General features: G+C 54.4%; 1 protein-coding gene across 1 annotated transcript in view; it reads left to right on the forward strand.

Annotated features, from left to right (window-relative positions):
* The first annotated feature begins 202 nt into the window (after positions 1–202).
* Positions 203–16,799, forward strand: part of SNED1 (sushi, nidogen and EGF like domains 1) — a 99,804-nt gene continuing 83,207 nt past the window's right edge. The window contains exon 1 of the mRNA XM_030802321.1: positions 203–608. Coding sequence (XP_030658181.1) covers positions 396–608 — 213 coding nt within the window. The 5' untranslated portion in view covers positions 203–395. The remainder of the gene's footprint in view (positions 609–16,799) is intronic.

Consider the following 16,799-nt stretch of genomic DNA (forward strand, 5'->3'; position numbering starts at 1 on the left):
CGCGCGCCCACAGAGCCCTCACCTTGCCTGTGCCCAGGCCAGGGGACTGAGCTCCCCGCGCGCCCGCGCCCTCCCACGGGGCCTGGCGCTTTAAGAGACGCTCGATTTGCATGGCCCCGCCCCCCCGAGTGACCGCCGGTCTGGATATTTAAATCGTGGCCCCAGGGGCGGGGCTGGCCCCGAACGCGGTCCCGCCCGGCGCTTTCCTTTGCGGAGCTGCGGCGAGAGCGCGGCCCGGCCGAACGGGCGCGGGACGCGGAGCCCCCGACGGCGCGGCGAGAGGTCGCGCCCGCGCTCCCCGCACCCCGCCTGGCCCTGCTGGCCACCCGCGCGCGCAGCCTAGTCCCCCAGCGCCCTGCTCCGCCCGCGCCCCGTCCCGCCCGCACACCCCCGCGATGCGGCACGGCGTCGCCTGGGCGCTGCTGGTGGCCGCGGCCCTGGGGCTTGGGGCGCGCGGGGTGCGCGGCGCGGTGGCCCTCGCTGACTTCTACCCGTTCGGCGCCGAGCGCGGCGACGCCGTCACCCCCAAGCAGGACGACGGCGGCTCGGGGCTGCGGCCGCTCTCGGTGCCCTTCCCGTTCTTCGGTGCCGAGCACTCCGGACTCTACGTGAGTAACCCCCGGGCTCGCGGGGCGCCCGGGAGGGGAGGGCGCTGCGCCCCGGCCGCTGCCCGCCGGGCCCGGACTCCCGCCGCCGCCGCCAGCCACTTGGCACCGGGGCGGCCCGAGGTGGAATGAGGACAGCGCTTCCTCCGCGGCGGCCAAGGCCGGACAGCGGCCCGTGGGAGAGGCGCGCGGGCGGGGCGGGGGCGGCAGCCGCCGGGCACCGAGGCGGGGGCGAGTGGAGCGCGGCGCCCCGGCCCCTGCCAGACCTGCCGAGCGCGTCTTCCCGGCGCCTGATTCCCAGAGGAGAGCAGGGGGCCCTGGTACTGCCCAGGTTTTCGCACATGGCAATGTAGCCGTGGGCACGGGCTTCCCGGGCCTCAGTTTCCCAAGTGGGGCGCCTGGCCTGCGAAGGTTGAAGCCCCTCCTTGGGCCATTTCAGCCCCGCCCCCCGTGGACGCCAGTGCGGCCCAGAGCCAGGAGGCTGGACCCCTTGCCCAGGCGCTTAGGGCAGGGCCTGCTTCTTCGCAGACCCTCCTAGGCAGGCTAGCAACAGGCTTGCCCCTCCCTGCGCTCCTCTCCGCAGTCTGGGGGCTGGCCGCTCAGGCTCAGACTCTCCAAACAGGACTCCCAGTGGGACTCTTGGGGCCAGGGACTCATGACAGCAGGCTCAGCTCAGCTGAAGGAACAGGCCCGAGTGCCAGTTCTGTCTCCATGGCTCCCAGAGTGTGACCCTAGGCCAAGCCCTTATGGCAGCCCAGGTAATGAAATGCACCTGGTAACTGCATGGAGCACTCGCCCTGAGTAGGCCACGGTGCACTGGTACCTGGTGGTTCCCTGAAACACCCCAGATCATATCTAGAAAACTGCTGAGCCAGCCTCAAGTAGAGTCCCCTCCAGCTCCATCACCACTGCCACCTCCACCATCAGCCCTCCCACACCCTCGCCCACCTCCAGCCTCAACCCACTGCCAGCCATGTCGCCTCTGCCATCTGTGCTGCCCGGAGTAACACCACCTGTACTGCCAACTCCACCATCAACACCACTACCTTCAACCCCACCATCAGCAGCACTGCCTCCACCACCACCTTCCCCATGGTCCCCAGCTTCCCGTCGTCACCATCCACATCCTCTGCATGGTTGTCGTCATCCTTCCCCACCTCCATCCACAGGGCCTCCTCCACCACATGCCCTCTAGTACGCCTCCCACCCCACAACTGCCAACACCATCCACAGCACCCACTGCGTTTTCCCCACCTTCTCGGGAAGGCCTCCCCGCCTCGGTGGCAGCACTGGGTGACCTGACCGTGGTGGGAGGGGCAGCCATGCTGTCGGTGCTACCCCCTGAAAGTCCCTCTGGACCAGGACTTGGGCAGAGGAACGGGACTGACTCCTGGAAGTACAAAGTGGGTAGGACAGAATGGTGCTCAGCGTTGGCCCGAGCTGGAGGAGGCCTGTCTACTTGAGGTATGGGACACTCACATTGGCACCATCCGAACAGAACTCAAGAGGCTCCTTAAGCATTTGGGCCAGGCTCACCGTTCCCACTTACGGTCACAGGTGAAAATATTATTAAATTGGTTAACCCACTTAACAGCCTCACCAAAAACATCTGCCCTTGCCAGAGCAACTGGGGGAAACAGCTCTAACGTGGGAAGATCTGCTAGGAAAACAAGGGTTTCGTCAGAAATGAACCTTCTGGCTGCTAACAAAACATTTATCTCCATCAGAGCTTTTTCCTGAAACAAAGATATTATTTGAAAAACATTTGCCGATGTGGACACAGTGCCTGCAGTGCACTTCACCTTTCTGTTTGCTTAGCAGGATTCTTGAGGGTGTGTTGCCCAGGACACCTTGCCTGAAGTAACTGTGACGGCTCTGTGGTCAAGGAGGGAGAGAGAAAGGGGTGGTTGGCAGCAGGTTAGGGCTGAAGCCAGGTGGAAAGAAGGGAGGCATTTGTTCTGAAGGAAGTGGACCTGCCTGGGGCCTCCCATGCCCACCCAGGCTGAGCGGACCCTCTTCTGAGGCCCCTGGCTCTGGCCCTTGTCCAGCTCCAGTCAGTAGGGGCCTGGAGTCTGCTGGCCCTGGACTCAGACTCCCATGTCAGGCCCAGCGAGGAACTTCCAGCCCCCATCCCACTGCAGTGACCTCTGCGCTCCTCCACCCCCAGCCCGTCGCTTGACCAAGAGTGGGCTTGTTGTCTGAATGAATGAATGTGCCTCCCTTTGACACTGCCCGCAAGTCACAGGTAGAAATTAGAAGTGCTCTTGCATGAGGTGGGTGCTTCTTCTGTCTTCATCAGAAATAGCACATGGATTACGGCCCTAGCAAGACAGCTCTGCCACACATGGAGTGGCCCCCTTTCCAGAAGGGACCCATCGTTTTGCTTCTTTCCCATGTCACAGTAGCTGTATGTGTGTGATAAGTTGTAAGGCTCTGAAAAGTGTTGAAAGTGCATTTTATTGCTAAGGTTCTACACACAAAGATAATGCAGCCGAGGAGTGTGGCGCGCCGAGGAGTGTGGCGCGCCGAGGAGTGTGGCGCGCCGAGGAGTGTGGCGGGCCGAGGAGTGTGGCGCGCCGAGGAGTGTGGCGCGCCGAGGAGTGTGGCGTGCTGAGGAGTGTGGCGTGCTGAGGAGTGTGGCACGCTGCCGCTATCCTGCCATGCAGGAACTGCCAGTGTGCATTAAGACGGAGCTTGCCGCGGTCTGTGGGGTCTGTGCAGGTGGAGTGGTTTCCTGGGGGCAGGTGCAGGGAATGAGAGAGGAAATCTTCCTGGTGCCCCCTACACTGAAGCCCCTGGCTCCAAGCACTGCCCCCATCCACAGCACGGTCTTTGGGCCACGGTAGGATCTCAGTTTCTTTGGCATCAGGACCCCCGACAGAGCCCTGAGCAGAGGCAGGGAGGATTTGAGGGCCGAGAGTGGGTGGTGCCCTGCAGAGCCCCGCAGGCAAGAAGGAGGAATGCGGACAGTCAGACTGACCCTCGCTGCTGCTGGCCAAACCCCTACTCTGTGCCCTGAGGCTTGGTGCCACACCCCAAGTCTGCTGGCTCTGGCACTGCACATTACCATCCGGTCACAGTCCCAGCCCTACCCCTCCCGGAACAGGGAGCTCAGGGCAGCTGCTCTGATGTGGGACTTCACATGCAGCCTGTGACCTTTGTCTGGTCATTTCCTCCCTGAGCCTCTGTCTCCCCATCTGTGTGGCGAAGCTCCCCCATCAGGTCATACCTGTGACACACCCCATCACTGTCATGATTGTGTGGTCGCCAGCTCCAAGCCATCTGGAAAATCTACCCTGACCCACAGGGACTGTCTCAGTGGGACCGAGGCCTGCGCATGCGCAAATCTGGGAGCAGACGTGGGGAGAAATCACTGCCGTCTCTGTTCTTTTCTGAGCTCATGAAACACCCCAGCAAATGCAGGAGCCCCTTGGCTGAGAGGAGGGTCCTGGGCTACCCCTTGGCCACCCTATTCAGTGAGGTTCCAGGGCTGGCCCACCCCATGCTGTGGGCTTCGCCACGGTGGTCCTGCCCCTCAGCACCCGCTTCTTGCGTCTGCCTGGGTGTGGCGGAAGCAGATGGAAGGGGATCCTGGGGAAGTGGAATGGGGCTGGAGTCAAGGAGGATGCTGGAGTGAGAGAGCCTGATGACTCCAGGTGAAGGCCATAAGCCCAGGACACCTGTGATCTGCCTGGACCTCACAGGCAGTGCCTGAGAGGATGGAGCAGGACAGTCATGCCCAGTCCACATGAGGAAACTGAGGCTCAGAATGCAGATTCAGGGGCCTTCAGACTCCTGTGTACAGCTGCCTCTTACTGTGCCACCCCAAACTCAGTGGGACCCAAACAGAAGTCCTGCTTCCTCCCTGGCCCCCACCCATCTCCATGAATGAACCCCTGAGAGCCTCCCCAATGCCTTGCTCCTCTCCCTCACCCTCCACGTCAGCAGCAGCTCCCTGGCCCCCACCCATCTCTGTGAATGAACCCCTGAGAGCCGCCCCAATGCCTCCCTCCTCTCCCTCACTGTCCACGTCAGCAGCAGCTCCGCCTACATGTCTACTTGGACCATTTCCCAGCTGTCACCTTCCAGACGTAAGCTCCATCCCCACTTGCCTGGACACCTGTGGCACCCCCTTGCTGACCTCCAGCTCCTGCCCTCTCCCTCCAGCCTGCCCTCCGCTGTGCAGAGTGGCCAAGGGAGCCGTACAAAACATCAGTGGGATCCTGTCTCTCCTCGCCAGAATCCCTGCTACACTTTCCTGACCCCCTCTGCCCTCCCGCCCCACCCCCCCCCGCTCAGACACTCCCCCAGCCCCACCCTCTGTGCTCACTGCAGCTTGTTGGTTCTGACCTCACCTGGGTTGCTCCTTAGTTTTCTTGTTTGGGATGTGCCCATGAAGGCAGGGACCACATCCATCCTCATGCCACCATTCTGGTGGTGGGCTCAGAATAGGCCTCAGACGACAGCCTGGGGCTGCAGTGGTGGTGGTGCCCCGGTGAAGGACTCTCTCTTCCACCCCTGCTGAGGCCAGAGGATGCATGCAGCAAGATGCCTGCGCCCTGAGCAGTGAGTCCTCCTGTGCCCCATCCACATGGTGGGCTCATGGTGGTGGCCACCAGCACATTTCTGCACCGTGTGTGCCCCAAAGCAGAAGCAGTCCCACCTTCCCTGACAGGGTGAGTCTTAGCCTGGGAGTCAGCTTTTCCACACAGAGATGCGGGACCTGCACACTTCAGCCTCAGCCCATGGCCGGCTCCCTCCCAGGACTGGCCTGACCCCTGGCACAGGCACAGCTGTTGGAACATGGTAGTGTGATAGGGGGTCCTGGCTGCATGCTGGGCCCCATAAGGAAAGTCTCTGTCTGCACTGCCCCACCTCTGCAGGTGACCTGCTTAGAGAAGAGGCTCACAGGGAAGGCAGGTCAGTTTGTGTGATACTGGCATGAAGTGTTGTCTGTGACACTTCTGTGTGTGATGGGCCATGGGAAGCCATAAGGCTGCACACGGGAACAGCAATTTGTAAAGGTGGCCATAAAAACGTTGGTTATCATTTATACTGCCCTCTGCCTTCTAACATCTGTGGTTTCTGATGAGCCCTTTCTTGGCTGAGTGAGCTGGAATAGGGCTGGAAGCCCCTGGGCTGGACAGGGCCAGGCTGTCCTATGTGAGGAAGGAGAGAGGCTGATGCATGTATGGAGGAGAAGATCCTGGAGTGGGGATGAGCCAGGGGGTGAGGCTGGCCTCTGCTTGAGGCACAAAATGATCCTCACATCCCACTAGGGGAGCCATGAAGAAAGGAGATGTGTGTAGGCAGTGGGCACGACACTGATAAAACTGCAGTCTGAGCATTTGTTGTGGCTTCCTGTTCTGGCTTCCTGTGAAATCTTCAGCAAAACCCTTACCACACCTTAATGACTGTGTCCTTGATTCTTTTTCTTGTAAATGCTAAAAAAAAAAAAGAAGTGTAGTATTGATTTTTTTTAATCCAGCCTGACAAATCTTTTTCTTTTAATTAGAGTGTTTTAGACCATTTACATTTAATGTAATTATCAATATGGTTGAATTTTAACTTATCATCTTCCTATTTGTTACATCTGTTCTCTGTAGTTTCTTCTTTTTCATTTTTAAAAATGATTTCATATTATCTCTACTACTGGCTTATTAGTTACACCTCTGATTTTTTTTTGTGTGATTATTCTAGATTTAAAACACATTTTTAACTTAACATAGTTTACCTTCAAATAATATTATACTCTTTCAAGTATGATATAATAACCTTATAACAGCATACATCCATTTCCCTTCTGGCCCTCATGCTATTGTTGTCATATATATTACTTTACACATGTTATAAACCAAATAATGCACTGTTAACTTTTTGTTTGTTTTTTTGAGATGGAGTCTCACTCTGTCACCAGATTGGAGTGCAGTGGTGTGATCTTGGCTCACTGCAACCTCCGCCTCCCAGGTTCAAGCAATTCTCTGCCTCAGCCCCCTGAATAGCTGAGATTACAGGCACCCACCACCACACCCAGCTAGTTTTTTATTTTTAGTAGAGACAGGGTTTCACCATCTTGGCCAGGCTGGTCTTGAACTCCTGATCTCGTGATCCACCCACGTCAGCCTCCCAAAGTGCTGGGATTACAGACATAGGCCACCATACCTGGCCGATGTTTTTTTTTTCTTTAAAACTGTCAATTATCATTTAAAGAGATTAAAAATTAGAAAGTCTTTTATATTTACCCACATATTTACTGTTTCCAGTCTTCTTCATTTATTCGTGTAGGTCCAGATTTCTTTTTTAAAAAAATTTTATTTTTTAAATTTTAGTTTAGTTTAGTTTTTGTTTTTGTTTTGAGACGGATTCTTACTTACTCTGTCGTCCAGGCTAGAGTGCAGTGGCACGATCTCGGCTCACTGCAACCTCTGCCTCCCGGGTTCAAATGATTCTCCTGCATCAGCCTCCTGAGTACTTGGGACTACAGGTGCCCACCACTACACCCAGCTAATTTTTGTATTTTTAGTAGAGACAAGGTTTCACCATGTTGGTTAGGCTGAATTCCTGGCCTCAAGTGACCTGCCCACCTCAGCCTCCCAAAGTGCTAGGATTACAGACCTTAGCCACCATGCCTGGCCCAGATTTCCATTTTTATATCATTTTCCTTCTGCTTGAAGGACTTCCTCTAATATTATAGTGTAGACCTGCTGGCATAGATTATCTCTGGTATTTTAAAATTTGAAAATCTCTTTATCTTCATTTTTTGAAAGAAAGCTCTGCTGGGTGGGTGTAGAATTCCAGATTGACTTTGGATTTTGTTTGTGTTTTAAATTTTTTGAAGATGCTGCTCTGTTGTCTTCTGATTGGCATAGTTTCTGATGAGAAGTCTGCCGTCATTCCCATCTTTGTTCCTCTGCATATGCATCTTTTTTCTCTGATTGCTTTTAAGATATTCTTTTTATCACTGCTTTTCAGCAATTTGGTTATTAGGTGTATTGTTGTAGGGTTTTAAAAATATTTCTTCTGCTTGGTTTCATTAAGATTCATGATTTGTGAGTGTATAGTTTCCATGAAATTTGAAAAAAATCTCAGCCATCTTCAAATATTTTTTCTGTCCTTTCTCTCCTCTCTTTTGGAGACTCAAATTGTATGTACATTAAACTTCTTACTGTTGTCCCAGAGCTCATTGACAATGAGAATGAGGCTTTGTTATTTTTAAGTCTTTTTTCTTTGTCCTTCATTTTGAATATTTCTATTGTTATGTTTTCAAATTAACTGATTTTTTTTTCTACACAGTCTAACCTATTCATCCCATTCAGAGTATGTTTGTTTCATCTGTTTCACTTTTTACTCATATAAGTTGTATTTGGATCTTTTCTGCATTTTTCATTTCTCCCCTCATTATGTTGACATTTCCTTTTCTATCCAGAGCATATTTTTCATCTTTATAATAATTGCTTTAAAATTACTGTCTACTAATTTCAGCATGTACTTTTTAATACAATACTTTGACTATATATCTGTGAACAAAAGTGAAAAGAATGGTGAACAATTATGAAACTCCAAGTGTAGCATTGTTTTCCACAGTGGTATGGGTCAGAAATGTTGAGGCTGTTGAACAAATGAGTAAATAGATTGAGAATGGTGTGAGCTTCTCTTGAAGATAGGAGTTGCAAATACGGAAAGGAGGAAACATCAAGTGAAACCTCTGGCTTTGTATTAGATTTGACTTCAGCATATCCGTATAACCTCATAGCACTTTTTTCCATGTATGTATTATGACAGATGGGTGTAGACACAGGTATATACATCTGTGTGTCTACCTACATACACAGTTCCTAACTCTGTCCACTGAGAGAAATGGAAGCAATAATACCTCAATAGCAAAGGGCACTTCCATGCTCCGATCTTGGCTGCTAAACACCAGTCTCCACTAAAAAGAACCAGGATGCCTTGGAGATCCTAGGCTCGTGGCAAGAGAAGTGCAAGATGAGCCTGGAACATCTTGTTGTGCCATAAAGGAAGGAAGCACTAGGAGAAGGATGGAGATGGATCAAAAGGACACAGAGGCCCTCCAGAAGGGCTCCCAGTGGCAGTGTTTGGGACAATTGGAGCATTAAAACAAATAATGATAGTAACAGATTCTAATCTATTAAACAAAGGAGAAATCCATGGCATCACACTGATATAAGTAAATAAATGATGAAACATATAAATGGGGGAAAACTGTATTGATAGCTTGGCATCAATGTTAAATTTCCTGCTGTGGGTGATTGTATATGCTTACATGAGAGAATATCCTTGTTGATGGGAAATACTAAAATGTTTAGGGGGCAGAGGGTCATGAGGTCTACAGCTTATTCTCATATCCTCCTGAGTTTTCGGTGATAAGGTGAAGCTAGAGCTTCTTGGCAGAGAAGTGGCCAGCTGGCCACACCGCATTCTCCCAGGCAGCTCCCCACAGAAACTTGGTACATTCATTCACTGTTGACGTACTCACCACTTCATTTCTTCATTCCTTCAGTCCAAAACCTTGATTGTGCCCTTGCTCTGATTTAAGGAGACAGAAGAGCAGCAATGCATCTTTTTTTAGTATTAAATTTATTTATTTTTGTCTGTTTTGTTCACCGGGCTGTCAAGCTTCCAGAACAGTGCTAGCTCCTAAGCTGCTCAGTAAATATTGTTCATCTTCTGATCATTGGGATGAAACATCCGTAATTCCATCATCCAAAAATAAGTGCCTTTAACATTTTGGTGAAGTTCTTCCTTACCTGTTTTCAAGGGTAGGGTTTTACAAAACACTTCGGGTTACCATCTCTTATGGGTCTCTGTTTTGCCTATTTCTTTCAATGTTACACCACGAGCATTTACCCGTGCCCTAACTTTTCTGTGAAAACATGCTTTTTCATGACAATACAAGATTCCATTATATGGCTACACTGTGAATGTTTAACCAGTCGCTAGTCATTGGCTCCGTGGTGTTTCAGTCTCCTGAATGGATGTGCGTCTGTCCTACACGGGCCTTCGTGCAGGCCTCCCTCTCTTTCCCTCCCTTGCAATAAACTGCCCCACGTGGGCTCACTGGATCCAAGGCAGGGAGCTTTTCAGGGCACTTCCCTTCTGTCCGCCCCTGCCCAGAAGGGCATTCGCAGTTACACCCTGCCGAGGATGAAGGCGGCCGTACCACCTGACTCACCGAGCGCAGCCGGAGGTGGCCGCTCCCCAGCTCTGACAGGTCCGGACCATGTGTGTCTCCAAAGCAGGCTTCCGTGCTGCTCCAGGGCCGCCTGGGGGCGTGGCAAGAATGCAGACCACCCAGGGCAGATCCCAAGTGGGGGAATAGAGGCAGTGCCGTGACCAGGGGCTCTTGGGGCTGGCTCAGAACCCCACCTGGGAAGCACGGCCCCTCCCTCCGAGGGCTGCTCATGGTGACCCGGGGCACTCCTAACCTAACCTACTCTGCAGGCTCCAGTCTCCTCCTGCCTCCTATTTACCATGAAGGGGTGGCCGGGACAAGCTGCCCCCACAGGATCCCACCTGATAGCACTCCTTGCACTCCTTCTGCCCATGGGCTTCTAGGCCAGACAGGGTGTCCTGGTGTTCTGACTGATGGTGGGGCTGGGGGCTCTGGGCAGATCCAAGGGCAGGACAGGCTGGAAGGGTCAGGACCTGGTCACACTGCTGCATGTCTGCGACCAGGCAGGTGGGAGCCCCAACTTGGCTTCACCCCATTCATTCTGTATGGGGACCAGCCTCGACACCCAGGTGCCTTGGCATCCATTCCCTGGTTCTTTGCAAAGCAGGGCAAGTCATTCATTCAGCCAGCAGGTGTCAGTTATTAGACACCGCTGTGTGCAGCCCCTGCCCTTCTCCCGTGGTGCCCGGGGCTCAGCACATGCTGAAGTCGCCTCTGGGCTCTGCGGGCTGGTCAGGGAACACCAAGTGGGAGCAGGACTGTGGCCAGCCCAGGACCCTGACCCCAATGCCTCCACACAGGAGGGCAGCCCCGGATCACACATCACACTGTCCTCTGAGCTTGTCCAGGAGCTTGTCAAGGGTCAGGCACGGCCTCTTCGGCCCTTGAGCCCATCTTTCAGCAAACATTTCCTGCCATCAGCTCTGGAGTGGGTTGGAGGCGGCAAAGTGGAGCAGGCAAGGCAGCCCTGGAGGCTCACTGGGGCAGGACGTGGGGACAGGGCTGGGGTCCTGGAGGAGTGACAGGGGTCCCCATGAGTAAGACTCTCAGGTATGTGGGGAGTGGGGGGCAGACCAGGCTTGCATCTCGAGATTGCATCTCTGATGGTGGTGGCTGGAGGTGACAGTGGCCCAGTGGCCACTGCAGAGATGCAGGGGGACTGCGAGGAGGCCCCTCCCTCTGAGGTGTGGACAGGCTGAAGGCAGCAAGATCTCAAGAGGACAGGAGGCAGCGGCCCAGGCTGGCGATGGATGGAAAGGGCAGGTGTGGACACCCAGACAGTGTGGGGCCACTGCCCCCAGGCCAGGCATGCCCTGGGGCCTCTGGGGGATTGGGCTGTGGCCCTGCTGACCACAGGGACTGGCGGAGCACCTGGCCAAGGTGGGAAGCAAGTGAGGCAAGGAGCGGGAGGCAGGAGCTGCTGTCAACACAAGGAAGCAGAGGGGCTGGTGGAGAGGGAGAGGCTGTGAGGACAGCAAGAGGGACAGGGCATGAGAAGGGGCACGGGGGCTGAGGGCATGGCCCCATGGGGACAGGGAAGCCACAGGGAGACCCAGGACCTCAGTCTGCAGGAGAGAGAGGACATGGCATCAACACTCTCCTGGGAACCCCTCCCTTACCCCTCCCCTGTCCGGGCACTGAATGCAGCTCAGAGGTCCCCTCCTCCAGGAAGTCACCCTGGCTGCCCCTGGTGGTAACTCTCTTCCCTCCCACTGGAACACCCCCTTCTGTCCCATGTGTGTGTCCCCGGAGGCCCAGCCCAGTATTGCCCTCGGTAGCTGGGCCAGGGGCCAGCCTCCTTCCTTTCAGGGCTGGCGTGAGGCCGCTCAGCAGGAGACCATCCCCTTCAGCCCCAGAGGCCCTGCCCATCCCCCGGCCCAGGACGCCAGCCCCCACTGTGCCTGTGGGAGGAACCCTAATTGCCCAGAAAGCTGCCAGGAAATAAAAGACATGCCTACATTTTTCAAAACAAGCTTCTAAAACACCTCGAGGCTGTGCTGTTTCACTCTTGGCAGAGGAGTCAAAGCAGGGAACCGCAGCGCCGCCCTTTGTGATCTAACGTTTGCAGAGTCAGGGCGCCGCTGCCTGGCTCCTGGGCCCTCGGAAGTCTCTTGGGTCCCTGGCTCCCCTCCAGGCCCACCCCGTCCTGCTCAGAGCAGCCCCTTGGCTCAGGTCCGGGGGAGCAGGCTGTTGCATATCTTCACTTTCAGCCCGAGGTCACCTCCTGGAGGCTCCCCAGACGCTTCAGCTCTTCCCTGCTTTCATCCAAGTCGGAAATGCCACTGGAGCACGTCTCTGTGCTTCCTCCTGAGGCAGCAGAGGGTCGGCCCCGTCCTGCAGGAAAGGCATGGGTGCCCGAGGGCAGGAGAGCCCTGAGTGCCAGTGGCCAGCCCCGCCCCCGATGGAGGAGGGCGAGGAGCCTCCTCCAAGTCCCCAAGTCACTGCAGCTCCAGGTTCCATGTGGCCTGGGGCCTCCCCAGTTAGCAGCTGACCAGCAGCCCAAGAATCTCAGCCTGCTCGGAGGGATCAGAGCATCCCCTCCATGGCAAGGCCACTGTGAGGCTGGCTGGCCTTGACCACAGCCTGAGAGAGGAGGGTGAGGGCGGGGCGTGGGGCACTCACCAGGGTGCCCACCGTGCTCAGCTGTGTCCAACGCAGAGCTTTTTCCAGGCAGCCTGTGTGTGAGCCCCTCCCAGGACCTTTGTCACCCACCTGGGACTGTGATGTCCAGGTGGCAGTCTTGTTTTTCTCAGCAGCCAGTGCTTGGCTGGGAGGAGAGCGATGCCGGCACTGATCCAGGGCCTGGGCTCCAGGCTGCAGGCAGAGCCATGACCCTAAAGGAGACCAGAGGGTGGCCTCGGGGAGGCCCTGCATGATGGGATCTGCAGGGAGGGGCTGGGGTGCTGGGGGACGCAGCCAGGGCCTGCTGCAGCGTCTCTACCCTGCAGACCCGGAACAAGCACATTGCCCTCCCTCCCTCCCTGCCTGGGGCTGGCAGGTCCCCTGGGTCTCCTGGGGGTGGCAGGTCCCCTGGGTCTCCTTGCACATGGAGTGGTTACATTTCTGCAAGTGTCCCAGTGGCGCTGAGCAGGCCTGCCAGGCTGGCCTCAGGCCCCAGACCCCAGCAGACAAACACTGGCCCTCAGCAGGTGTCTGAGATGCCAGCGCTGGGCAGCCTGCTGGCATTCCCGCCCCCGAAGTCAAGACGAGGGACTAAACCCACACTGTCCCTCTACGAGTGCTCAGGTCCACACCTAGCCATGAATGGGGGCATCGGCTGGGAGATGGGCTAATCCTTTCTCCTCATTTTCCACGTCTCTATGGCATGTTTTTCAAGGTGCTATTGCAAGTAGGCAAATAACAATAATAAAATTGCCACTTTCTGGGAAGTAGCGTTTTCCCAGCCCTGAAGAATGAGAGGGACCCCAGTGCTGGGGAGAGAGGGGTTGCCGCATGGCTCCCTGCCCCGCTTCTAGCTCCTGGGCCCTCTGGCCTGGGCCTTGCCCACTACCCCCTTTCCACCGGACGTTGGAACGTCCACATCTGGAGAAAGGAAGTCCCGCGGGCCCCTGCCCTGCACTGCGGTGCTGGCGCTGCCCTGTCCTGGCTGCCCTGTCCTGGCAGGGGACAGGGCCGGCTTGTTCTGCCTCCTCCCTGGCTCAGCCCCCAGCGGGGAGGGCAGCAGCTGTCTGGGGTGGGGAGAGAGGAAAGCTGGAGTGGGACAGGCGGCGGGTGGGCCCGAGGCCTCTGCACACCACACACCTGCAAGCTGGGCTCCCACTTCAAAGGCCGACAGAAAACTCAGGGCAGCAGCTCAGGAGCCAAGCAGGGAGTGGGGCCAGCTAAGGAAGAGCGTGGGGGGTGCGGCGAGGGGCAGAGCAGGGAGGTCCCCCACACCAGGCAGGTGGCCCAGCCCCAGGGACCTCAGCCACAGCGGCCTCCTGCCCCCAGATGCTTCTCCCCCAACCCAGAGGTACCACTTGTCATTTCTAACCCTTAGCTCTTTTTTCCAAAACACATGCCAAAAAGGGTACAAAACATAAATGTGCAAAAAAAGAGCAAACGTAACGCAAACCCTGGTGGCCTCACCGCCAGGCCGAGAGCAGACGCTGCCACTGCCCCACCCTGCGCTGCCACCCCGAGGCAGCCCCTCCGGCCTGTGAAAGCGCCTTCTCACACCTGCCTTTTTCCCTCCCTGGTGTTTTTAGGGTGGCTTGTCCACATCTCTGGTGGTGGTGTTACTTCATTATCACCTCTGTATGGTTGTGTGAATAGACCACAGGTTCTTTGTCTTACAGTGGTACACATTTGGGGCTGCTATTGTTGTTGTAATTGAATTTTTCCAGCCTTATTGAGACAAAATTGACAGCCAAAATCGTTGTGATTTAATATACCTACACATTGTGAAATGACGACCACACTTGCATGAATCTGCACATCCATCACCACACAGTTACCGTGTGTGTGCGTGTGTGTGACAAGAACACTTAAGATTACTCTCTTAGCAAATTTCAATTAAACGAGGCGGTACTGTGTTTTTTTTGTTTGGTTGGTTTTTTTTTTGCTTTTTGGTTTTTTTTGTTGTTGTTTTTGAGACAGAGTCTCGCTCTTTTGCCCAGGCTGGAGTGCAGTGGCGTGATCTTAGCTCACTGCAAGCTGTGCCTCCTGGGTTCACACCATCCTCCTGCCTCAGCCTCCCGAGTAGCTGGGACTACAGGCGCCCGCCACCACGCCCGGCTAATTTTTTGTATTTTCAGTAGAGACATGGTTTCACCATGTTAGCCAGGATGGTCTCGATCTCCTGACCTCATGATCCGCCCGTCTCGGCCTCCCAAAGTGATGGGATTACAGGCGTGAGCCACCGCGCCCAGCCACGAGCAGTACTGTTAACTACAGTCGCCATGAGTTACATGGAGACCCCAGAACTTACTCATCCTGTCTGACTGAAGGTTTCCACCCTCCGATCAACATTTCCCCATTTCCCACCTCAGCCCCTGGCAACCATCCTTCTACTCTCTGCTTCTATGAACTCAACTTAATTTTCATTTTATTTGTTTTATTTTAGACAGGGTCTCGCTCTGTCACCATGCTGGAGTGCAGTGGCCTGAGCCTAGCTCACTGTAACCTCGAACTCATGGGCTCCAGTGATCCTCCCACTTCAGCCACACCCCACTCCACCCCACCCCCCTGCCCCTAGTAGCTGGGATTATAGGCATGCACCACCACCTCCAGCTATTTTTTTTTTATTTTTATTTTTTTGTAGAGATAGGGTCTGCTATATTGTCCAGGCTGGTCTTGAACTCCTGGCCTCAAGAGATCCTCCTGCCTCAGCCTCCCAAAGTGCTGGGGGTTATAGGCATGAGCTACCACACCTGGCTGAGTTCAGCTATTTTCGATTCCACATGTAAGTGTCTTTCTGTGCCTGGTTTATTTCACAGAGCATAATGTCCTTCAGTTTCGTCCGTGTTGTTGCAGATGGCAGGATCCCTCTCTTTGTCATGGTGAATAATATTCCCTTGTGTGTACATATGTCTGTATATATACACCACATTTTGCTTATCCATTCATCCGTCAGCAAACACTTAGGTTGAGCCTATATCTTGCTTATGGGAGTGCAGCTATTCTATGAGATACTGGTTTCATTTCATTGGGTAATACTCAGAAGTGGGATTGCTAGGCCATATGTCAGTTCTATTTTTAATTTTTTAGGTGGGGCTGTTCCTAGCTTTAGACTACTCTTTTTTCTTTTCTTTTCTTTTTTTTTTTTTTTTTTTTTGAGATGGAGTCTCGCTGTCTTGTCCAGGCTGGAGTGCAGTGGTGCGATCTCAGCTCACTGCAACCTCTGCCTCCCAGGTTCAAGCGATTCTTGTGCCTCAGCCTCCCAAGTAGCTAGGAGTGCGTGCCACCACACCTGGCTAAATTTTGTATTTTTAGGAGAGACAGGGTTTGACCATGTTGGCCAGGCTGGTCTCGAACTCCTGGCCTCAGGTGATCTGCCTGCCTCAGCCTCTCAAAGGTGTGAGCCACCGCGCCAGGCCTAGACGACTCTTAACAATGCTGTTTGTGAAAACTCTTGAAGGCATGTCCCAGTGCACACAAGTCCACATTTGTATCAAGTCCACACCCAGGAGTGGGATCTCTGAGCCGTGGGATGTGCTGTGTGTGGATGCTCCCCAGGGCCACACCCCGGCCGACGCTTCTGCAAATGGAGCAGCTGCATGGTGGGAGGTCACCGTGGTCTCCTTTTCTTTTCTATGAATGAGGCTGAGCCAGTCTCATATGTTCACTTACCACTGGATTTCATCTTTTGTGGAGTGACCGTTCAAGTGTTTTCCCTCTTTTCTACGGAGCTATCTTCTTTCTCGCCGATTTGTGGGGGTTCTTGGTAACACCAGGTCATAAGTGTTGCAAACATCTTTTCTCATTCTGCACTTGTTTCATCCTCTCTACTGGTGTCCTTGGGTGGGTAGAAGGTGTTAATTTTACTGTAGTAAATTGTCCATATTGCTTTCCAACAGTCTTGCCGCTGTTTCATTTTGTCCTTCACGCTCAGGTCTCTAATACACCTGGAGGTGATCTTCTTGTGGGGCCCGAGGTAGTCACACGGGTTCCTTTTTGGAGGAAAGGAAAGCAGAGCCAGCACCCTTGTTGAAAATCCGCCTGTCCCCACACACCCCCAGCGCCGTTGTGGCTGTTCCCGGGCTCTCCCTCCTGCTTCTCTGTCCCTAAGCCAGGAGCCTGTGGCTACTGTGGCCTGACGAGAAAGGCTGGCGTCTCCCAGAGCAAGCCCTTCCACCTTGCTTTTCACAAGACAGTCTTGGTTATTTTGGACTTTGCATTTTCACGTAAAATGTAGAATTGGCTTATCAAGTTACACACACGTATACACACACCTGTTGTGATATTTATTGGGATTGCGTTGACTATACAGATCAATGTGAGGAAAACTGATACCTGTACCATATTGAGTCGTGCAGTCTAGGAACCTGGCATATTTCTGT

The sequence above is a fragment of the Nomascus leucogenys genome, chromosome 22a (genome assembly GCF_006542625.1).
Source record: "Nomascus leucogenys isolate Asia chromosome 22a, Asia_NLE_v1, whole genome shotgun sequence".
Classification (NCBI taxonomy): domain Eukaryota; kingdom Metazoa; phylum Chordata; class Mammalia; order Primates; family Hylobatidae; genus Nomascus; species Nomascus leucogenys.